This window comes from Octopus sinensis, linkage group LG1, assembly GCF_006345805.1.
Source record: "Octopus sinensis linkage group LG1, ASM634580v1, whole genome shotgun sequence".
NCBI lineage: Eukaryota > Metazoa > Mollusca > Cephalopoda > Octopoda > Octopodidae > Octopus > Octopus sinensis.
Window position 1 is genome coordinate 98,898,902 of NC_042997.1, and position 26,204 is coordinate 98,925,105.

The 26,204-nt window shown below is 35.7% G+C and overlaps 1 protein-coding gene across 6 annotated transcripts in view; it reads right to left on the reverse strand.

Annotated features, from left to right (window-relative positions):
- LOC115215683 overlaps positions 1 to 26,204 on the reverse strand; it is a 376,881-nt gene that overhangs the window by 58,960 nt on the left and 291,717 nt on the right. The window contains exon 1 of one of the 6 annotated variants that reach the window (XM_029784960.2): positions 112 to 240. The exons of 4 other annotated variants lie outside the window; for them this stretch is intronic. In XM_029784960.2, coding sequence (XP_029640820.1) covers positions 112 to 125 — 14 coding nt within the window. In that variant the 5' untranslated portion in view covers positions 126 to 240. Of the gene's footprint in view, positions 1 to 111; positions 241 to 26,204 lie in introns of those variants that run through there. One more of the 6 variants, XM_029784968.2, reaches the window with a different exon arrangement.

The window sequence follows — 26,204 nt, forward strand, 5'->3', positions numbered from 1 at the left end:
TGAAAGGAAAATAGTAAAATTGATGAGTATACAGGTTAGAGTGAAACAACCTTATCTAGAGGAATAGAAAAAAAATAGAGGAATAATGAAAGTAACAAGTTGACAACTCACAGAACAGGTGACATGTTGAATCAGTTGACGAAATGGGGAGAAAAGTAAATGATTTACCGTTAAACATAGAGAAGAAAACAACTTCACTTTGATTGGCAGCGAATTAGGATTTTCGGATTTGTAATTTCCTTCTATCAGTAAAGCAGGAAACATATTTAGGCAAATAAATGACGAAGGAAAACAGGAAATTTTCTCTAAAATACATAATGATTTCATACACATACACATGCATATACATAAATACACACACTACCATATCTACAAAATATATATTCCACCAGCCTTTCAAGTTCTTTCCTATCAAGTACGGATGTAAGGATTTGCGTGGAACCTTATTTTTATAGTCAGTTATCTTAGTCAAGAATTTCGAGTCTGCCGTGCCTGTTATTTATTTGTTCCCATTAGATTTCAATTTTTAAACAATCCTTGAAATCAAATTTGTTTTAACAATCATGAAATAAGCTGGCCGTTGTTCCTGATATTTACGTCGATCGTTCAATGCCCTACGTGAAGTTCCCATGTTAAATTTTAAGTCATGCTTTGCTACTAATATAAACTGCATAAACAATCTTCTAAGTTTTTGTGCGTTTTCTGTATATACATTACATCAATAACAAATGTGAGTTATCTAATTTTTTGTGCTGTGCTATGTTATATATTATCTTGTGTAGCTCCTTGCTATTTATATGCTTGATCTGTCAATGGGTAAGTTTGATAATAGTATATGTTTTGGCTAACACAAAAATTTAGTTAAAACTCCCACACTTTGTAATTCATATTAGTCAATACTTGGGTTTATTGTTGATTTGAGACGGGGAAATTTCAGTATTACCGTACCTTAAAGATAACAACGAGACAAAAACGCTATGTCCATTATGCTCTTTGTGTCGCGTCGTCTTGTTGCTGTGTAAGAAGCATATAGCTGGTGTATATTGCACCATCACAGACAACTAGTTAAGGAAGTGCTCAGCTTTCAAAAATATACATACGGTCTAGGAGATTCTACACAGATTTATATAAGATATATCATTCCACATATCGGCCAAGATTGTCACCAATTGTTGCGTTGAAAACAAAAAGGTAAAAAAAGATGTTTTTAGAGGATCGAATTTATGGTATCCTTCTTCTTGCACGCTCTTCTATGTGTGCCTTAAGCAAAGAAGCATTTAGTTGATCTTTGTGATACTGACCTTGTTTTCATTAGTTGTTTCACATTCACGCCTTTATTACTAGCAACGGTTGTAAAATAAATGCTAATCCTGTATGAATTCAAAACACCACATTCGCTCCTTACATTGGGTTTGTCCCGTTGTTTGTCAAGATGCACATGTGCGATGTTCTTGGTGCTGGCATTATCGTTTTTGTAGTTATTGGCATTAACCGTGTCATCTAAAGTATTCAAATTAACAATTTTAGATGTTATAAAATTTAATTACTTTTCCATGCACGGTACGAGAGATTTATTCTGAAATTAGGTTTGTTCTTCGTGTTCATATTTACAATTTTTCTTTTAACATGGATTTCTGTGTTTGACTGGAAGCTATATTTAGATGAAATGTAAACAAAACAAAAAAGAATGTCCAAAAAAATCGTGCGTTATGTACCCCACTCATACGATCCCCAATGTTTTCCAGGCGTCTTCTCTGCTGAGAATTATCCCCAAAGTAATATATTTCCTTCAATCGTATTTGTCAAGGCATTAAAAATCTCAGAGGAAAACGAAGAATCATGGCAAATATCATAGGTTAATATACAATATTGGGAATGGAATCCAGAGATTATTTGCCCAAGGTGCTAAGGACTATTTATAAATTTTACTCTAAGGTTTTTCGATACATGTAATCCAGTAAATAATTCTTTTTTACTCTTCGTTTTACCAGACACTCATATAAATACTAAAATCAACAAATTATTACAGTCTCCATAAAAATTACTCCATCCATTTGTTTCACTGTCATTTATAGCATTCAAATGTATGTGTCCTGACGGAAACCAGATCACCATTTCTGCTTACTAAGAGGACTGTGTTTTGGGTTTACTATGACGCCGATATATATTGCTTTCAAATTTTGGCAGAAGGCCAGCAATTTCGAGCGAGTAGGTAAGTGGCGTACACCGACCCTAGTGCTTAACTGGTACTTATTTTAATAACCCCGAAAGGATGAAAGGCAAAGTCGACCTCGGTAGCATTTGAACTCAGAACATATAGTCGGGCGAAATATTTCAAATTTTGGCACAAGGCCAGCAAGTTCGGCGAAGTGAGTAAGTCGATTACATCGACCCAAGAACTCAGCTGGTACTTATTTTACTGACCCGAAAGGATGAAAGGCAAAGTGAAACCTCGGCGGAATTTGAGCTCAGAACATAAAGACAGACGAAATGCCGTTATTTATTAGCATTCTTCTCTGAAATATCGATCTAATATAATCTACGAAATATTGATCTAATATAAAGGTATATATGAGCCAAAGAGAAAACCTTACAAGAGTTCTCGACCCAGCCAAGTTTCCCTCAAATCTCATCCAACTATTTTGAAAGAAAATAGAATGACACATTTGAAAATGTAGTCCTTAATGTAATATATATATATAATCAATAATAAATCTGTGAACGAGGTATAAACAGTAGCTGCACGACAATGTGAAGTATATTTGCCATTTAAATGTGGCTAACCACTAAGGGTGGATGCTACTGTAACTTGTAGCCCCAGGAGAACATCTTCTCCAGCTGGCTATTGACACACTTCCTGTACCCTATCAGTATTTGCAAAGGGAAGCCATCCTTCTCATCGTCGACCTGACGTGATACGTACGGATCCGGGTTTCTGAATATTTTCCCGTCGTCAGCGCACGACAATCACCAGTATTCGATGCGAAGGGATCCCAATGCAAATACATATATCCTTTTTCCAGTAACGAAAAGTCACTGGGCACAGAAAGTGTGCCAATAGGCAGCTGGAGAAGATGTTGTCCTGGGGCTACAAGCTACAGTAGCATCCACCCTTAGTGGTTAGCCACATTTAAGTGGCAAATATATATATATATAATAAATATTAGGGAATAAATCCAAATAAATCCAAATAGTGGTTTTGTCTCGAATTATATTATATATATATATATATATATATATAGATGAAACCAGAGTAAGGTAGTATAAAAAGCCAAGAGGGACATAACTGTAACAGCTTCAGCATAGGTCTGCTCAGTCAGGTTTGATCTGGGGTTAAACAACAACATATACAACTACGAAAACAAGAAAGAAAATATTTAAATTTGTATTAGTGTGTAGGCGTAGGAATGGCTGTGTGGTAAGTAGCTTGCTTACGAACCACATAGTTCCGGGTTCAGTCCCACAGCGTGGCACCTTGGTCAAGTGTCTTCTACTATAACCTCGGGCCGACCAAAGACGTGTGAGTGGATTTGACAGATGGAAACTGAGAGAAGCCCGTCGTATGTGTGTGTGTGTGTCTGTGTTTGCCACCACCACCCCAACATCGCTTGACAACCGATGCTGGTGTGTTTACGTCCCCATAACTTAGCGGTTCGGCAAAAGAGACTGATAAAATAAGTACTAGGCTGGCTTACAAAGAATAAGTCCTGGGGTCGATTTGCTCGACTAAAGGCGGTGCTCCAGCATGTCCACAGTCAAAGGACTGAAACAAGTAAAAGAGTAAAAGATTAGTGTGCTAAATTTTACTTCTGTCGAACATATATTGCTTTTGTTGTTTCTATATTTTTCTCTCGCCCAAGAATAGATTCTTCTTATTACATTATATACACATAATACTACAATACAGTTAGTTATTTTTAGCTCACGGTATACCTTAACTGGATATTGCTGCCAAGCCTTCTCTGAAATCTTATTTACAACTTATCAAGAAAGAACAGCCATTTCTTCCTAGACGTTTCGGTTCTACAGGAAATGAAGTTAACCATCAACCTTGTGAACACATTTAGTTTTCGTAAAAATATTGCAGTTTCTACTGTATCTGAAGCCTTGTGGCTATAAAGGAAAATCAATATTTATTTACGAAGAAAGTTGTCTTTCGCTATAGGTAAACTTACCACGACATGGTTTTGATTCCTAGTTGTATTCTGAAATAATTATTTAATCAGTCCCGTTCAGTCAATAATCGACGACAATAAAGCAACTACTACTACTATTACTACTACTACTACTACCACGACTAAAACTACAACGACTGCGGCAACCACCACCTCTTCTACTACTACCACCACCACTTTCATTGCTACTACAACTACTACTACGACGACAACTGCTGCTTCTAGTACAACTACCACTACTACCACTATTACAACTAAGACCGCAAATGAACTGACTATATACCAAATGTCCCGGGTAAAGGAAATCAATGGTAGGTTAATGAATTTGATTCATTAAGCAAAGAAATAAAGAAAAATATGCTAGAAAGATAGAAATGTCGAAGGTAACTGGAGAGGTTTGCAGAAAGAGAAAGAGAGAAAAAAACACGAGTGTGTTCTTGTGTGCATATGTGTGTGAGAGCAGTAGGAGAGTGGGGGAGGATAAGTAGTATATTATTGAAAGATTTACCAATGTAATACTATATAAAAGTACCCATTCACCAGTAAACAATTTGAAACCAACAACAGACAACCGAGGAAGCAGCTTTCTTGTTTGTTTAAAATTAGATCAGAACAAGAGACTTCAAACAACGCCTACCGTGTAGATGAGTCTAAACAAGACTTGCTTACGATATTCAGGAAGTTTTGTCTCACCGGAGGGAGTAAGTTTTACAACCAATACTCAGCATCAACGATGCATAGAGACAAAAACCATTGAACGAATCAACAGCAACAAACAGTGAATCTTATAGAAATCGATTGACTTGTAGCATTCAGTGAAGATTTATTTCTGTTCTGAGAAAAGGACACTTCATCGCTCTTTTGTAATACAAGTTAAATCTGGTTATGGCATAACAGGAAATTTCATCCTGGCTGATAAGAAGTTACATATAATTATCGAAACTACTACCAACCAATACAGTGAATTAAGTTTATTGAGTATATATGCGTGTCTCCATTGTGTATATGAAGATGTTTATGCAGCTGTATGAGTGTGGTTGTGAAAGTGTATTCACTTACTTGTGTTTGAATGCATACATATTTACGAGCTTATATTTGTAGATATATCGCGTGTTGCTCTTGTTTAACCCTAGTCTTGCCTGACTGAGTAGACCTATGATCAAACGCTTTCCAGGAATGTCCATTCTTTTTATCACATGAGCATTAGATATTTAAGATTACATTATCTAATATATATCTCACTTTTCCAGACGTCAGTGTATAATTTGCTGAAGATTTGGCTGGTATTTCTAGCTGCTTGTTTGGTGAGTGTTTCTGTCAGAGAAATGAGTTCATTAAATATGTATTTCATATACTTTACGTTGTGTGATTCTGTTGACGCAAATAACTAAATACATATTTTAAGAGTGTTGATGTTCTACTATATGTGTATTCATCTCGTATTTTCTCTACCATTTATAACCATAGAATGATGTCATTTATGTACATCATAGAGAGTTTTAGATAATAATGCTTACGATTATTTTAAATTATATCTAGTATACTTTTCATAACATGATTATTGTAAATTCAATGACGTTACGTCTGATTATTATCAAGTTTTCATCTGTTTCATGTAAGTTTATACAGTGTCATCACGCGTATCGCCATGTTAATGAAGAAACACGGTAGTGCAATAATCGAGTACTTCCACAAAGCATGAAAGGAATTGTGTGCCACAAGAAAACATGAACCGTGAATAGTTTCTTAATTTGAGAAATTTTCAAACAAGACAAAGGTAGATGTAATTTAATTCTATGAGACGACGTATGATGCGATACGGGGATGGACAGGTTGCAGTAGAACCATACAACATTAGAAATATAGACAGGCGTTATTATGCTGTGGAGATACATGGCAATGGAGGCGCATAGCAGTGGAGATGCATGGCTTGGTGATAATGATGTTGGATTGTAAGATTGTAGTTTCGATTCCTGGACCGGTCGATGCATTATGGTCTTAAGCAAAGCATTTAAATTCACGCTGCTCTAGTCACCTCGGCTGATAAAAATGAGTAATCCTGCGACGGATAGGTGTCCCATACAGGGGAGAATATATACGCCAGAGAAACCGAGAAACCGACACTATGCTCCTTATGGGGTCATGTGGACTAATTGTCACCTATTATGATGGACTTAAACTACTCTTTGATTCGAATGATGGGGAATTCCAGAAAAGATATAAAAATTAACATTCTATGGCGTTTTACCTTTATTTGATAGAAAAATTACTACACCTGAAGGCAAAGGATATTATTGTACTAGAATTCAAAGTGAAACACAACATTCTTCTTTATTCTCGTCATCATTTAGCATCCTCTTACGTGCTGGCATGGGATGTAAGTTTTGACAGGAGCTGACAAATTAGAAGACTGTGCCAAATCTGCTGCCTCTTTTGTTATGGTTTCTACAGCTGGACGTCCTTCCTACTTCCAACTACTTTATAGTGTGTACTGAAAGATTTTTACACGGCACCAGCAGTAATGAGGTCACCAAATAACTTGCAAGACCCCTTAATTGAGCGGGGAGTAACACTGAGGGAGATGGTTTTGTGCAAGGTATTGAGAGGTCAGAGTGTCTATAGAGGGACAGAAATAGATGTCTTGCAATAAAGAAGAAGCATGGCAATCTCAATAGGAGAGTGAGAGGGGGAAGAGAGGAGACAAGAAGAGTAAGGGAGAGAGAGAGAGAAGAGAGAGCGAAGAGAGTATGGAGAGAAGATGATGATGTGACGAGGGGTACGCTCAAATTACAGGAAGGTGTATACAAGTGAAGTGGAAGAAGAGTTTGGATAAAGTAATAAATTCGCAAGATTGCAAAAGGAGAGTGGATGGTAGACACGAAGGAATGTAGTAAGTGGACACAAATAGAGGGAGGAGTATTAGGAAGTCGTGTTGTGGGGAAGAGATTCAACGGAAAACAATATATGCAGGTAAATTCACGAGGATGTGATAGGGAATGGGGTTCTCTATTACAAGACAGTGTGTCTGAGAAAATCGCTACGTTGTAGGAGAGAAGGGTGCTCTAATGGATGGTGATACACTTGCATTTAGCTACTCTGTAAAGAAAGTGCCGTAGAAGTGTCACGGTGAAAAGCTGTTAAATGTTGAGAATGCAAGGGAAAAAGGGAGTCTTCCTAATGTGGACCCAACAGAGGGATCCAACAGCTGCATGATAAGGCAATGTATTTCCCTCTCCTTTGTCACACCCTCGTGTGATAGAAAAGAGTCAAATTAATTGCCATTTCTATCATGCATCCGTCAACTCAGAATATGGCTCCTTCTGTTGGATCCACATTAGTAGGACTCTCCTTTTCCATGCATTCTACGCGAGGGTGTGATAGAGGTGAGGGTAAAACAGCGAGTGGTGAACTCGTATTGAGGAACTGGGGAAGTGTTAGGAAGAGAGGTTGCGGAGGAGAGGTTTGTCAGGGTCAGATTGTGTGCAAGTGAATGGACATAAACCGCATGCCTTTTTGGCCTCGAGTTTTACTTAACTGGACTGGTCTTCTCAAGCACAGCAAAGATCCAATCATTTTGGCTTTATGTCATCTCCTCTGCGATGCTTAACATCTGATGATCATTTCCCATCACTTCGTCAAAGGTTTTCCTGGCTCTTTCTTTTCTACAGGTTCCTTCCATATTTAGAGATCGGCACTTCTTTATGCAACTGTCTTCATCCACACGCATCACATGATCATACAATCAACACAATCTCCTCTTTTGCACAGTACGTCTGATGCATTTTATAACCATTTTTTTCTTTGAACACATTTACGCTTTGTAGTACACGCACTTTTTAGTACATACAGTCTGACATTGCACATTCAGTGGAGGATGCTGGCTTATTTCTTTCGAACCTTTCATATGTTCTCTGTATTCACAGCTCACGTGAATGTAGCATATCCGTTCGTGCACAAACATCGTACAATCTACTTTTTACTCTGAAGGAGAGGTTCTTTGTTGCAACGAAGGTAATAGGTCTCTGAACTTTGCCCAGTAGGTTCTAATTCTAGCAACTAAGCTTTCAGAGCATCCTGTTCCGATGCTAATTCTGTCAACGAGGTAACAGAAACTATCTACTACTTCTATATACAGAGACGCTTAATAACAGCATCTCTGTATATGGCTTGGACGGCTTTCACCAGCTACTCAACTATCCTTAGCTTATGTAGGGACCGGTAGGCTCCCTACATATCAGCAGATGTTAAGTACAGCGGTTTATTTTTGGTTAAATGCTTCTTTTGCTTTACTAGGAAGAATGCCTTACTAGGAAGGTAGCACAAAATCACATTGCACCTGATCTAGCTTAACTCTCTTCCTTATTATTTTAGTTATAACCATGTCCGTAACTTTCATGACCGGGTCTTACAGTTTAACACCTTTGTAATTATCCTTCGCCAATTCATCTCCTCTGCCTTTGTAGGAGTTACTTATGGTGCTGGTAATCCAATCGGAATGTCTGGCTCCTGCTTGAACGACCTGATTAACTATACGGCCATATTGCACACCACCAGATATCTTAAGCATCACGGCAGTAATTCCTGATGGGCCAGGAGCTTTCCTTGTCTTCATATCCTTAATTGCTTTATCTACCACGCACATGTCAACTCGGAATGCAGGTCCCTCTGTTGGGACCACATTAGGAAGACTCTCCTTTTCCCATGCATTCTCCATAATTAGCAGGCTTTCACATTCACACTTCCATGCCACACTCTAAGTAAGTGCAAGTGTAGCATCCTCCATTCAAACACGTTTCTCTCCTGCATCATGATTCTCTCAGACACACTGTCTCGCAATCCAGAGTACCTCATGCCTCTGGTCCGCACACCAGAAAATATTGGTAAAATTCATCCTTTCTGCTTCTTACCCGAGCGTGACATTCTTGTCACCTAGTTTCTCCTCAAGCTACTTGATATAGTTCTTTACTACCCCTATTCCTCCACTCCTTCCACGCCTGTATCTTTGTTGTTATGGCACTGTCTACTTCACTCTTCCACCACCATGTCACACTAGGTTTGACTTGAATTTTGTACTGCTCATAAATTTGGTCGGCAGCCCTTAGTAGGCTAACCCGAAAGAAAAATCTTGTTACCCTCTATATAATTCTATCTCGTCCTCCTTATCGTCAAATGCTTTAGTTAGGAGGTCTCTAAGTCTATGACTATCTAAAATCATTTAGCTTCCATATCTTCCTTTTCTTGCCTAATTCTTCACTTCAGACCTGTTCTGCTTGAAAGACAAGCTAGATGTAGAACTCGTTGTGGATGTGCAAGCAACACTACAAGGATCAAAAGAAGATTCATTGATGATTATTCTTGAAGACATTTTAATGATTTTATTTGTGCACAAATGATAGACAGGAGATTAAAAAAAACAGTTTCTTGTATTGTACTAATTATATGAGGTAAAAATACTGAAATTTCAGACGTGTTCTATCTGGTATTGTAAACTTTAACAATAATGTGATTGATATTTTTCGTTGTTGATTGACAGTATAGCAGTGACAGTAACTTAACCACCGTTGCCGTGTTTGGTCGGTTTTTAGTAGCAAGTACACTTACCACCTCTCTACTCATGGATACACTACGAAAAAATGACAAATCAGTACCTTCGCAGCATCTATGGAGCTGGAAAGGATGCCAGATATGGTTAAGTTTACCTGCCTATTACACTGATGGGTAAATGAATGAATAGATTTTCTGTAGGTGTTTATTTCCTGAACCTAAGTACTCACTAAATTACACCACAAAGCAGCAAGAGTTTATTGTTATAGTGGGTATGGTTTGTGCAGATCCATTCCCACCACATTGTCAAATATGTATCATCATCTGGCGCAACAAATGACAGAAGCCCACTATATCAGGATGCAGGATTTGTATGGAGTTACCATCTCTCAGAGGAAAAGCTAAAGAGCTGAAATGTTTCCTGTATCCAAGGTCTATTGGGCTGTCTGTAAGTGATCGTCTTCTGAAGGTTTTCAATAATATAAACAAATCTTCAATGATGTAAAGTTAGCCAGGTGCTGAGTGCCGTTTCCCATTTAGAGTTGGCAATGTCAATGTAGGCACATTGAAATGTAGTTCTAAGGATAGTGTTGAGATGCTAGAACGGAGGCATGTAGATGTATGTTGCGTTCAAGGGGTAAGGTTGAGGGGAGTTTCATCGAAGCTCCTCCAAGGCATAGAAAATATGTATAAATTCTTCTGGGTAGGCAACAGTGATAGAATCAGATGTGTGGTCATACTTTTAGCTGAAAAATTAGAGAATAAGGGTATCGAGGTAAAACAACATAGTCTCATTATCGGGGTAAAAAAAGTATAGTCTCAAAAATGAACCAATAATATCAGTACTAATTTCCATATAATTGGTGATCATACATTTCATCCCGTCACCGAAATATTGAAGAATCTGATCACTCCCCGATGATGAGGAAGAATAGGAAAGCGTGGCGATTACACATTTCTCATTCTGTTAGTTGATTAGTACAAACACGAATCAAAATAAGTATTTGAACTTAGTTCACCAAGAATTAATGTTATAACACACTACATCTCATTTACTGCTTCAATAATGGTACATAGTTAGGTTTGATGGGAAAGATTATAACCTATTCAATCGCCCTAACTATATTTAAAGTACTTAATTTATTAAATTTAAAGCGTCATATACCAATGATTATAGAGAATGCAGAAGCGAAACAAAATATTGAGGTAGTTTGTCCGGGTGCATACTGGGATTTCCCGGCTCTTTACTGTTTCAGTGTGATCAAGACTTCTTACCAATTCCTAACTAACATCATAAACGAATTCAATATTGTGAAATTCATGAAAACACAAGGAGAGAAAAAAAATTATAGTAAAGTATGATTGACCAGAAAACCAGGAAAATTTGATTTTTCCAGGCAAAATATGTTTGGTAAATGGTATAAACGTAGAAAAGAAAATAAGATATAGAAAAGAAAATTGTAAATGAATATTTCAAGTATAAATCGTTTTAGAAATACATAGCCTTTCAGTAATTTTTCATATAAACATGTTGTTTATATTGGGGCGCTTTTTTTTCTTTTACATCTTTTCATGAACAGACATTATTCAGATGATTGGTAGAAAATGAAAATTAATGATATTGGCTAGAACCGTAATAGATGCCTGGGAAATCGAATGAACCAGCCAAGTGCTAAACTTATTTCTCAAAAGAAAGAAATATATGTTCGTATTTTGGCGAGAACAAACAAATTTATCTTGAAAATCAGTTTAAAACGAATAAATAGCGAAAGAGAAAAAAATAAATCAATCATCACTATTTGCAAAATTTATAGATTTTTAAAAATATTTTTCAAAATCTTTTAAGACAGAGAAAAGTGTTAAGAAAAGAATATAAAACGTATAAAAATAAATGAAATAAAATAATAGCAATGATTAATGATTACAAGCTTGTTGCTTACTCAGTTCGAAAATAATTTAATCATTATTTTATTCAATTATCGAGAAGTTGCTTTCGGCTAAAAAGAATAAAGCTTAAATTAAAATTCTAAATGTAGGAAAATAGAAATATATTCTGCACACAAGAAAAATGAGGCGTACTAAAGCAAATTTACATATTTCCTTCTTCATTTTCTGTTTTTTTTATTCTAGAAACTAATTGCAGAACAACTTTCATAGCTAGATATAAGCAAAAGCTTAATATAACAAAAGAGTGTTTCTCAATCGAAACCTATTCTCAATATACTTATAAAACTGAAAATCCGTGGATTGGCGACAAAACCGCTAGAATGGCAAATAATCTACTTGGCACAAATTAATTGAAATGGATTATACGAACGAGAACATACAAACGATAATCAAAACAGCATTTGGCTCAGTTTACCAGGAGTTCACTTTATGGCGTTACTGACTACGTTTCAGTAACCCTTTAAATTCTTAAATCGCATCGAGTTCGGAACCTGACTTTCCATCGTTAAAATAATGTTGTGGTTGATTTTATAAATTACATGGGTTGAAGTTAAAGAGAAATTTGGTTTCAATTTTTACTTGATGATATTTTGCAGAAATTATATTATATAATTATATGCGTCGCAAATACAGAATCAACATCATCCCTATATTTTTTTTCCTCTGCTATCATACGACATTTGTGTCTATGACTATTTATATTTAAACTTCATAACAAAGAAAATACCTACAGCATAGGGAAATAAGCTGTCAGCAAACAAAAAGCGCTACATGTTTGCAGTTCCTTATGATAAGCATATCATGGCATTTACGACACCTATTGTTTAACAAATTATAATAATCGTATAATTGTCATGTAATTGAGAGGAGGAAGGTAGTCATTCGACTTGCACTTTATTTAACACCCAGCGAAATAAGAAAAAGCGTGGAGAGTGCAGACAAAATAATTTCCGTTCTTATTTCAAATCCTATTGAGGTCAAACTTCGGTGGTAGTGGTGGTGGCGGTGGGGAGGTAACGTTATAATAAAGTACAAGTCAAATACTGATATCCTCCTCCCAATTTCTTGACAGTTATAATACAATTTTGTAACGCGTTAGACAATACTCTCGGGTCCCAAATAATAGGTAGAGTTGGAATAAGCAGGGGGGTCGGACATTTGCTTAAATTCATATAAGCGGGTGGGTTGGAATAAGCGGGGTTGGAAAATCGGTACTCTCGGTTCCCAAATAATAGGGGAATTGGAATAAGCAAGTGGGTTGGAATTTGCTTCAATTCATATAAGCGGGTGGATAGGAATAAACGGGTGGGGTTGGAAAATCGGTAATAGTATAGTGATAACTATAAAATTAAAAAAATTTTAGGTTGTCTTCCTTGATTTTTTAAAAACCGGTTATTTACTTTTTGGTCCCAGATAATAGAGGGCGGGCGTTGGAAAAAGCGGGTGGGTCGGACATTTGCATAAATTCATATAAGTGGGTGGGTAGGAATAAACGGGTGGGGTTGGAAAATCGGTTATTGTATAGTGGTAACTATAAAATTTAAAAATTTTCTAGGATGTCAACCTTGATTTTTTTTTAAACCAGTTATTTACTCTTGAGTCCCAAATAATAGGGAGGGGGTGGAAAAAGCGGGTGAGTTAAACATTTGCTTAAATACATATAAGCGGGTGGGTTGGAATAAACTGGAGTGGGTGGGAATCAGTAACTGTATAGTGTATGCACGAAAATTAGGAAAATGAGTATCTTAAAGCAAATATAATGACACAATGAGGCAAAAGAAATTAACAAGAAGCAAGTGAAATTAGCACACACGTGTGCTTCAAACGTGCACTTTAGTTACGATAATAAAAATAAGACATTTGTTAATTATGGTAATTATGTGATTCTTTCTTTAAATGCTGTTCTCTAAACAGATATTGAAACAAGCAACACGTCTTTAAAAGAAAGAAAAGTAAAACACAATAAAGAGAGTATAATTACCGTTTCGTGGACTTGCAGTATTTATTATACTATACATAATAAAACATAGCTCTCTGTAAATAATTATAAATGATAGACTCATGATTTTTCGTCACTTTCCTTCTGCAGGTTTCTCGGTTTCGATATTCGCTTCTTTACGGACCGCCGAGCTTCAATGACAATTGACATGAGTATGCTTCGATATGGCAAGAAAAGTGTACAGGTCTCGTTTACATCCAATACTTTCTGTATTTTTTCAAGGAACTGGGCATCTTTATTAACCTCATCATTACTGCTGATTCCTGCAAGAGAGCTAGGGCTTCCCGTCATCATGTCTGGCCATCCGTGCTTTGGCTCCTGCGAAACCTCCATGGGGATTTCTCCAGATGGGTCAATTACCTCCGAAAGATTCTCAAATGATTCGCTTTCATCTTCCGACTCACTTTCTGCAGCTTTTTTCCTCAATGCCGTCACCATGGAATAGTTCTGAGCCTTCAAACATTGTTTGCACGCTTAGCCCCTTTCAGTGGAATTAAGTATTTAATGACTCTTTGAATAGTATTTTGGCAGGGGTTTGACATGATCTTTAGACGAAACTATTGCGTCAACGAACCGACAAGGTGCATGATTCGGTCTGACAGTGGCCCACATCTACTTGAAAGCAGCTTCGACATCAGTCTTGTAATCTGCATGTGCTTGATGTAGCATCTGCATCATCTCGGATCGATTGGGCGTGGGAATTTTATTCAGAGTTTGAACTAACTTTTCTAGCATCTTTGCTTTCTGTATTTCGCAATATTTTACTTTCAGTTGTTTGTGCAAGTGCATGTCGTTAACTTGAACAAATCCGGTGATACCACCACCGATGATGACTAGCATATAACTCCTTTTACAGAGGGTGTCTGTCACCTCCGGTATCAAATGCACCATGTAATCATTGAGCACATAAATGGCAAAGTTTGCATGCGAAAACATTGATTCGGTTTGGAAGATTTTCAATAGTACAGAGTAGCTGTTCTAATCTATAAGAACCTTTAGGAGACCATTAATATTTAATTGTAGGCAGGGCATTCAGTAGTGGTGGTCTTTCTCCAGTTCCTTTGAATACAAACTCTGGGTTAAGATTGATTCTGGTATCATTAGGGTTGAAGGTTGTCAATGCCATAAAAGGTTGAAGGCTCACTCGCATGAACATTGGTTGCATATACTGTGGATAAATATTTATTCTCCCATGCGTTATGAAAACAAATATAGAACACTCCAGGTTTTTTTCCCATTCCTGTCGTTATTTTTCATTTTTGTTTTGTCATGCTGATTCACAATTTGTGTCAGCTAAAATAATAAGGAATCCTCCAGAGTTTGCTGTTTTGTACTAGTAACGGGAGTCAGTTTAATCGAATTTCCCCTTCCCTTTAAATTTCTGGCCTAAGCATCAAGCAACGTGCCTTGCAGCATAGTTATCGTCCATTACGTTCTCAGTTCAATCCCGCTGAGCTTAGCTTTGCCTTTCATACCTACGGGGTCGACAAAAATAAAGTAATGTTCTAGTCCCTCCCCACAAATTATTGGCCTTGTGCCGAAATGAGAAATCATTATTTAAAATTTTCTCGCGTTGTCACCTTTGATTTTTTGAAACACAGAATTAGTTATTTAGTTTATATATCCTATTTTACAATATAACGAATTACTTGTAATGTTCTTTTTTCTACTGTCATATAAATATAATGTTCTTAACTTTAAAATAAAATTATTAGATTCTCCAGCTGTTGTATCAGGATGAATATCTTACAATAAAATTTCACCACAGTTTATCAAAATTTAACAAGATGGGAAGGGCTGGAATAAAAGCGAGTGGAGAGGATCTTAAAATTAATAAGCGGGTTGGAAAATATATGAAAAATAATAAGATATACATATTCACACACAAACACACATATGTATCCATGTACCAATGCATGCCTATGTATATATATTTGGGCGCAGACATGGCTATGTGGTAAGATGCTTGCTTCCCAACCACATGGCTCCGGGTTCAGTCCCACTGCGTAACACATTGGGCGAGTGTCTTCAACTGTGACCTCGGGCCGACCATAGCCTTGTGAGTGGATTTGGTAGGCAGACACTGAAAGAAGCCCGTCGTTTATATATGTATGTATGTTTTGTTTGAGTTTTTTTTTTTAAATACTTCTTATTAGAGTTCAAGCCAGTTGCAAACAAAGAAACAAAACTTTTGAACTGCGAGAGTTCCCGGTGTTTGTAAATATGTGTTTGAGTTGCTGTGTTATTTGAGCTCTCGATGCATACACCCAAGAATCTCTGATAGACAATGTCTTACAAATATTCACTGTGCCACCAATAGATAAGATTTAGAGAATCACTTCTTTTGCTCTTTCTTCGTGAAACCATGTATGTATGTATGTATGTATGTATGTATGTATGTATGTATGTATGTATGTATGTATGTATGCATGCATGCATGCATGCATGCATGTATGTATGTATGTATGTATGTATGTATGTACGTATGTACGTATGTACGTACGTGCATAGGCATAACTTTAATGGTGCAAAGAGGAAAATTTGTACATATATGTCTTGATAATCGGTATAAGATACAGTGAGCCTCTTGGCCCTTGAGTCACTCTGTAACTTCTGCCGGTTATCATTAAACACGTAGACGCACATACACGCGTACACACGCACGCGCACGCGCACGCACACAGGCACACAAACATATATGGAGCGTGACGGGGGCATGTGTGACTGTGTGTTTGTGACTTTCTCTGAGGATTGTATTGAAAAAGGAGAACTATTCCAGTTTTAAGAAGTATAGAGGCAATTGCCTTTCAATTACTACATATATTCTTTCATCTATAATACATTAAAAGTCAGCTTGAATCTTGCTTGCTTGCTTGCTTGCAATGTTACCTATCGAAACTGGCGCATAATGGGAAAATACTATGAATTATGCGCCCCTGAAATGTTAATACGAACGGAATAAAACAATTCGTGTAAATCGGACAAATAGTGTTTGAGATATTAGGGGTTTTCAGGGTATAAATACCCAAAACGGTGCATAATGGGAAAATATTCCGAAATTAAATTTATCTTGAATGGGAAGAAAGTCCTACCTTTCGATTAGACACAGTGACCTGACGACGAAAAAAAAAAAGATTTGTTTTTTGCAGTGAATGTTTCTATTTTCGCTTTTGTTAAACACAATATTTTAATCATTTAGAAATATTTTTAAGTGAATGTGAATTGAAAAATGTAAGTTGTCTGTATAGTAAGTATTTATATTTTAGTTTTCTTTAAATAGACAATAATTTAATGTTTTTTAAATTATTTTTAAGTGAATACCATTCCAAAAATCTTTTTGGCAGTGAACATGGCTTTAAAAATACGGTAAATATTTCGTAAAAGACCCGTTACTAACCTCCGTGTCAAATAAATTTTTCCATGGGATTTTTTCGAGTACATTTAACGTATCTCACCTGCAAAGACTTGGCTGCTACATCTAGCACGCCCTGCTACCACGTAACAGCTATTTTGCGATAAAGAAGCCAAAATACCGATTGCGTAGTAGCAGGGCGTTCAAGAAGTTCCAGCCAAATCTTTCTTTTTCTGGGAAAAGGTGCTGTTTACGCGTGATTTTGAGGTCAATCTTTTGAAAGCATGCGAAGTAACCTTGGAAAGAAAAACATCCACGAAACAAAACTCCGTTGGTGGAAAACTCAGAGTTTCCCGGTGGCCCAACGGGTCACGGGTAGTCTAGTCATATATATATATATATATATATATATATATAAAGAGCAATAAAGATTCAAGTTAATTTAAATGAATTTACTTGAATATGGTACCTAACTTAGATGCACCAAAAAAAACTATACTGATTTAACAATACAGTAATGTGGGGTGATTATAAGCGAGAAAGAAGCAACAAGAATGGATAGGTTTTTAGTACGATCGTTTCATACAAGGACAGGTTTTATTAAAAGTTGCAAAGATTACAGCATATAAACGAGTCCGTACTCATCAGCTAAAATACATGTGAGTTCTCTAGACATCCTAGTGTTTGAGGCTATACTCATGAAGTAATGTAGATAATTAAGTAACATAAACAGATTTCTAAAGTTCATTAAAGTTCTTTAAGGATGATGTACAGTCTTATCACAGAATTTTAAAAAAGTTTTGATAGCATCACAGAGAAGGTGACCTAATCCATATGAATTTCCATAGATATGATGAGGGATTATATACTCACAGAAGACAAATTTATCCATTGTTAATTACAACGAGGTGGGTCTCAATTCCTGCTTATTAGCATTACAGAGAGGGTGAATTAATCCTTTGTATAGATAGCTTCTCTGTGATGCTATCAAAACTTTTTAAAATTCTGTGATAAGACTGTACATCATCTTTAAAGAACTTTAATGAACTTTAGAAATCTGTTTATGTTACTTAATTATCTACATTACTTCATGAGTATAGCCTCAAACACTAGGATGTCTAGAGAACTCACATGTATTTTAGCTGATGAGTACGGGACTCGTTTATATGCTGTAATCTTTGCAACTTTTAATAAAACCTGTCCTTGTATGAAACGATCGTACTAAAAACCTATCCATTCTTGTTGCTTCTTTCTGGCTTATATATATATATATATATATTGATATATAATGATAGATAGATATGTGTGCGTGTATGTACGTGTATATGTGTATATATACATGTGTGTATCTGTGTCTGCTTGTGTATCTGTGTGTGTATGTGTGTGCGTCAGTGTGTGTACATATATATACGTGCATGTTTGGCTGTGTGTTAAGAAGCTTGCTTCCAAACCACAAGGTTCCAGGTTCAGTCCCATTGCGTGACACTTTGGGCAAGTGTCTTCAACCATAGTCTCAGTCTGGCCAAAAGTGAAGAAATTCCAAAGAGAGCGCGGGTAAACGGCGGGAGTAACTTTGACTCTCTTAAGTGAACGGATCAACGGCGAGGAGATTCCCACTGTCCCTATCTACTGTCTAGCGAAAGCAGAGCCAAGGGAACGGGCTTGCAGTTCTCGGTATCGAGCACGAGTGCGGCCGCCGGTGTTTTGGCGGGGAGTAAGTCTGAGTAGTATACGACGTGTGAGTACGACGAAGACCACGAGTGTGTGTGTCCGTGTGTTATCGACGAGGCACGAAGCGGCGAGTGAATTTGGCGAGTTCTCGGTATCGAGCATGAGCACGAGTGCGGCCGCCGGTTTATTGACTAAAATTGAAAGAAGCCCGCCGTATGTATGTATATATATATATATATATATATATATATATATAGATAGATACAGATAGAGAGAGAGAGGGGAAGAGAGTGAGAGAGTGTGTGCGTGTGTGTGTTAGGTGTGATGTGCAGAAATTGAATATTGGGAAAACAGGTCGTCAGAATTTTGGGAAAAATCTTTCTATTTCTTCATTATTATTAGCTTGTTCATACATATATATAACAGCTGTTTTGGGGGTTTTGATTAGAAGAGAACATTGTTTTTGTTTTGGGGGCTGAGGTTCCATGACAATGGAGATGGATACATAGAAATATAGGTAGGTAGATAGGCTGATAGATAGATAGATAGATATATAGATAGATAGATAGATAGATAGATAGATAGATAGATAGATAGATAGACAGACAGACAGACAGACAGACAGATATACTGAGAGATAGAGAGGGAGAGAGAGAAGGGCGATCTACCTTCCTATACACCATTTATTTATTTAGTTATTTACCATTGTATTGGAATGTGTTTAAGGATGGTGACCTCCTAAAAAATAACAGGGGCGATGTGGTCATCATTAAAAGTATTTTTTCCTTCTTTCTCTCTTCCCCTTTCCTTCTTTTTTCCTTCTTTCTTTTTTCTCTTCATTGAGTTATATTTAGAATACAAAATGTACCGTCTCCTCTTTTCTTTCTAGCAATCCAATTTTGGAGAGAATTTTTTGATGAAATATAGTTCTGTATGAAAAAAACATTAGTATAATATTTGCAAAATAAATTTGTTTTAAAAATAAAATTAAATAACATAAAAGATATGTATATGGTACCTCACTCAAAATACAAAAACAATGTTCTCATCTAAACAAAGCCCCGAAAAAGCATCTGTTTTATATAACAAAATTTTGCTAATAATAATGAAGAAATAAAAATATTTTTTTCCAAAATTCTGACGACCTTATATATATATATATATATATATATATATATATATATGTATATATATATATATTCAATATATACATATACATATATATGCACCCATAACACATACACGCACACATACACACGCACATACTCATGTACTATATGCACATGCACGTTCACATACACATATGGACTCTATATAAATGAGTATGTCCTTCAGGTTTTCAACAACAAATAAGAAGTTGTTAGGGATATTAATAGACATGAAAACCGCTATTTATTTCCTTCTTCCGTCCGTTTATTAGTTAAACCGTAAATTGACTGATTGAGGACAAAAACGTCTAGAGAGACGTGTTGCAAAATACGGTTTTGGAATTTATAAGTGGCAAACCTTCCATCAGGTTTTGTTGATTAATAGTTTTTACGTCGTTCTATATTAGGAAACACATATAGACAAGTGAGTATTGTTTAGACCTGAGAAGAATAATGATGAAGGATCAACATTAACTCGTTGATGTAATAGTCCACAATGATCGCGTTTAGGTGGAGTGAATAACTATTCCACTTGATGTTGGGATGTTATCTGTTTTAGTCATTGTCGATATATATATATATATATATATATATATATATATATATATATATATATTGAGAGATGGATAGATAGATACATACATACATACATACATACATGCATACACAAATGCATATCCATCTCTCGATATATATATATATACACACACACACATACACACACACACACAAACACACACACACACACACACACACACACACACACACACACACACACATATATATATATATATATATATATATATCAGGTCATCCCAGAAGTTCTGTCCAATTTTGCCTTTATTAAAATTGAATGAAATTTAATAGCATTTTAGAATGTCTAATGGAATTAAAAATTATTTTTATGCATTTGTGTACATTTAAACTAATTAAATATTATTTTACAGAATAATAGAATTAAAATTTCTTTGATTAAAACCCTTTCTAACATGGAAGCATCTAAAGAGCATTTGAGGCACATAATGCTTTTTGAGTACAAAAAAGGAAACTTTGCAGCTGAAGCAACTCGAAACATACACTCGGTTTATGGTAAAGGATGCTTGTATGAAGAAACTTGTAGAAGATGGTTTGCAAAATTCAAAAGTGGAGATTTCAACCTTGAAGAAGAAGATCGAAGGGGACGTCCAATTGAGATTGATGATAAGCTCCTTGAGGCATTACTTGAAGAAAATCATGCATTATCAGTTGAAGAATTGGCAATAAAGCTTAGTTCAAACGATATATCTGTTCATTGCAATTTTCAACATCTTGAAAAGGTTCCTAAACTTGGAAAATTGGTACCTCATGAATTGTCCGAAAGCAACCGCAAATCCCTAGTTGACATCTGCTCTTCTCTCCATTCTCATGAACTCATTTCACCCTTTTTGGATAGACTTATGACTGGTGACGAAAAATAGATCTTCTATCGAAATGTTAAACGTCGTAGATAGTGGCTTGGTAAAAGGGAAAAGGCTCAACCACAACCGAGAAGGGAACTTCATGGGGAAAAGGTTCTCTCTAGCTGGTAGGATTGCAAAGGAGTAATTCACTTTGAATTGTTACCACCTAATGCAAAAATCAATGCTCAAGTCGACTGTCAGCAATTAGAGCGTTTGAAACAAGCTTTGAAGAACAAAAGAGCCGCTTTAGTGAATCGAAAAGGAGTGATATTTCATCAGGACAATGACCCCACACTGCAAAGATCACATCACAGAAGGTCGAAGAGCTTGGTTGGAAAAAATCCTTATCCACCTTATTCTCCCGACCATGCTCTTTCAGACTACCATTTGTTTCGTAGTTTACAGAATTATTTGGGGGACATAACTTTTGCAAGTCAGGAGGATGTCGAAACTGAGATTTCAGAGTTCTTCGCTTTGAAACCAAGAGAGTTTTACATTGATGGGATTAAAAGCTTGTAAATAAATGGAAGGAAGTCATAGATAATCAGGGAAAGTACATTGATGATTAAATTCCAAATAAATATAACATTTGACCACTTATTTTCTTTATTCAGAATTCGGACGGAACTTATGGGATGACCTGGTATATATATATAAATCACGGCTCCCTAATTAAAAACCATTTGCACCGAAACCATAGCGAAAATCTGTTTACATAAAAACAAATATGAACTAATATATCGTTCTTAAATTTGACAGAAAGCGAGAAGCTGATTTGCAGGTGTAAAGGTAACACACTTGGTCGCATTAGGAAAGGGATGTGCGTTTGACTTCCACGCGGATAGGAAAGCTTTCTATTTTCTGTCGAGGGCTTATATGCCCCTTTATTAGACTATTTTCCTTAGTCATTGCACGGTGATCGCCAAGAGCTTTAAGCTTATATAAAAATACCATTATTATTATTTAAAGGATTGTAAATCACGGCGCCGTAATAAAAAAAACCATTCGCACCGAAAGCATATAGAAAGTTTGTTCGCATAAATGCGAATACGAACTAACAAGACGTTCTTAAATTTGACAGAAAGAGGGAAGCTGATTCGCAGGTGTAAAGGTAACACACTCGGTCGCGTTAAGAAAGGGATCTAGGTTCGAGTAACCCGTGGTAGGGAAGCTTTCTTTTTTTCTGTCTAGGGCTTATATGCCCCTTTATTAGACCATTTTCGTAAGCCATAGCACAGTGATCGCCATAAGTTCTAAGCTTATATAAAACTACCATTTAAATGATTGTAAATCACGACGCCGTAATAAGAATCCATTCGCATCGAAAGCATATATATATATATATATATATGTATATATATATATGTGTGTGTATATATATATATATACAGAGAGAGAGGGAGAGACGGAAAGTTTAGGTTGATACACAGATAGATATAAGTAGAAAAATGGCTTGTTAAATAGATAGACAGGCATATAGATACATAGATCGATACATACATACATACATACATAGATCAGAAGCGAAAACAACACGCCACTACTGATGTTTGAATCAGATAATGAGGCCCAGAAAGACTTGAAGCACTAATGAACTTATGCATGCATACTTTTTCCAAACGAAATCTATAAAACTAAAAGCAGAATATGAAAAGAATTCAAAGAAAAAAGTTTAAACAAGAATACATCAGTGCTTTGAATATGGTATGTTTAGAAAACGGTATTTCTTGTATGCAAAAGTGTGTACATGCGTGTTTACGTGATTTATATACACATGCACACACACACACACACATATATATATATATATATGTAAAGCTATAGATATATATATATATGTATATATATATACACATATATATACATATATATGTATCCACACATATACGTTTATATAAACATATGCATATATGCATATATGCATACATACTTATATACATATGTATATACATACATATATATATATATAATATATATATATATATATATATATATATATATATATATATATATATATATAATATATGCATATATAATTATATATATATATATACACATACATACAGATATATACATACTTGCATACATGCATTCATACACAAGTGCACGCATGCATACTTAATACTTCGTTATGTGCAAAAACTCCATGAGTTACCATGCGATTAGAGTTAGATATAGATTCACATTAAACTCTCCTGTGCTCGTGTAACGCATTGCATAAAACGACATGAATATCGATGGTGCTATAATGAAGGAAGAAGTGGTACATATATTTCAAATGAATATATAGGCGCAGGAGTGGGTGTGTGGTAAGTAGCTTGCTTACCGACCACATAGGTTCAGTCCCACTGCGTAGCACCTTGGACAAATGTCTCTTATTATAACCTCGGGCCGACCAAAGCCTGAGTGGAATTGGTAGAGGGAAACTGAAATAAGCCAGTCATGTATATATATATATATATATATATATATATGAAAGAAGCTTTGAAAATGCAATTTTAAAGATGTTTATTCACTTGACCGGTTTCACTTTTCTAGAAAAAGATTGTCAAAAGTAAAATGTGAACTTTGTGTAAGATTTGATCGAGTTAAGTACTGATCGTCACAAACGTATTAAAATACATGTATCTATTCTTTGATAATAATAAGAAAATGTTAAAAACCGTTTACAAGAAAGTATTAGGAGTTCAATAATAATCATGTTTGTTTGGTACTATATATATATATATACACAAAATAAGCAACAAGAATGACAGCGGTAATTCTTGTTGCTTATTTTGATTATAATCACCCCACGGATTTTTATGGATAATACCATACAGAATTCTGGTGCATCTAAATTAAGTACCATATTCATTTGAATTTTTGCTGAACTTATATATGTATATATATATATATATATATATATATATATATATATATATATATATATATATATATATATATATATTATATATATATATATATATACAGAAGGGGTTATGTTTAAGAATTTACAAATAATTTAAGAGGAACCAACCTATCTTCATAGAATTTATTAGTTTGTGTGTAGCCAAGGATTGTTTGCTATTTTAAGGGACAGTGTGGGAGGTTGGTTGGGGTGGGGAAAGGAAGAGCAATGTGGAACTAAGAGGATTTTTTGGTTTCTGGGTTAGTCTGTCATTGTTCAGTAGGTTTTGGGACTTGTCTCAGAGGTCAGAATGGTGTGTGTCTGTGTCTCTCTGCACGTCTTTATGTGTGTGTGTATATACATGTTTTTGTTTGTGTGTGGGGGCCGTTTTTGATTGGTCCCAGAGTTTATTGCGGTGTGTGTAAATGGGTGTATGTAAATGGGTCTCTGTGTGTTTTATATTCGGTAGGATGGTGTGTGTATATGTGTGCACGTTTGTTTGTGTATGTGTGTGATTAATATTAGTTATCGTTTAACTTCTTACACCCTTCTCCCTCATTCAAACATTTCATGACATTGACACAATTTATAAATATTTATCCTTCTTCTAGTAAAAGAAAGGTTTCTTCAATATTTCTAACTCTACTTTTTCCAGATATCAGCAAAAAGATTTCTCCAAATTATAATTTTCATCCAGCGACAAGATTGTATCCTTTCCTACTTTCCTATTTCCTGGGCTTTGTTGAAAAACAAAAGCTGAAAAGTGGTTTTAATTTACTTAATGTATTTGGTGGCTGTGCTATCCACAATGTTTTAATGTTTGAGTACTTGCTATTGTTCCAAATAAAATTGTGCCACCGAGTACACTGTAATATGTATTTTTTTTTTGTAATATATATATATAACCAAATTGGGAATTAAATGTGTAACATTATTTAGCGACCAGCAAAAAATAGCACGTAAAGCGGCGATGTTTCTGCTTGTACAGATAAATGCACATAACATTTGAGTGTCATCATTTAAAATGAAGCAAGATTGAAAGGTATAAACTTTAACACGCATAGTTTTTAAGCACCCGCCTTTCTATTCTGCCATCTCAGTTTCTTCTCACCCACTAATATCCTATAGCTTCTCACATGTTACCACAATTTTATCTGTTACTCTGCTCTTCCCATTTCTCTGCTTTAAGAACCCTTTTCTTCACCAATCAAATGCTTCACCTTTCCTTCTTTTCTAATCAGAGACTTAGTTCTAAACTCTACGCCACTTACATATTGTTTCCCCATTCATTACTTCGATAAAACTAAATTTATGGCGTTTCTTCTTCCTCTTTGACATTTTATTACTATCCCTTTACGGTTTCTTACTCTGGTACCTACTCCTCCAATCTTATCTCTGTTCCTTATTTCCATCCTTATATTTTATTCATTCTTTATTCTCTCTCTCTCTCTCTTTCTTTCCTTCCCCCTCTCTGCTTTAATTTTCCCTTCCTCATTTCTTTTATCCTTTCATTTTATTTCTCTGTCTCCTTTCTATATTTATTTTATTACCTCTATACTCCAATTATCCTGCCAATTCGTCCTTCATTTCCTCCCTTTTTATCTCGCCTTTTCGCTCTTTTCTTTTGCTACCCTACTGCTTTCTTTCCTGTTACTTCTCCTTTCTCTACTTCCTTTATTATGTATTCTTCTTTGCCTCCTCACTCATCTCGCTCTACTCTTTCCTTTAACAGTTCCGTTGTTTGTGTTTTTATAAAACTACGTCTCTCCTGACATCTCTTTTCAACAAAACGTTCTCAACCACCCCAGCTTCTAACTAAAGCTTTTATCAAATATTAATTTAGTATTTTAATGTTAGTAGTCAGTGTCTGATCTAATATCTAATAGAAACAGTCATTGTTCACACTGTCAGATGGACACTATGAACGAGATACAGCATGGTTAGTGAGAACAATGCTAGAAGATACAACTGTCACTAACCTTATTAAGAGAACCTTCAAACAACCTGGTCTCACCTCACTGAGTGCAGTAATAAATACA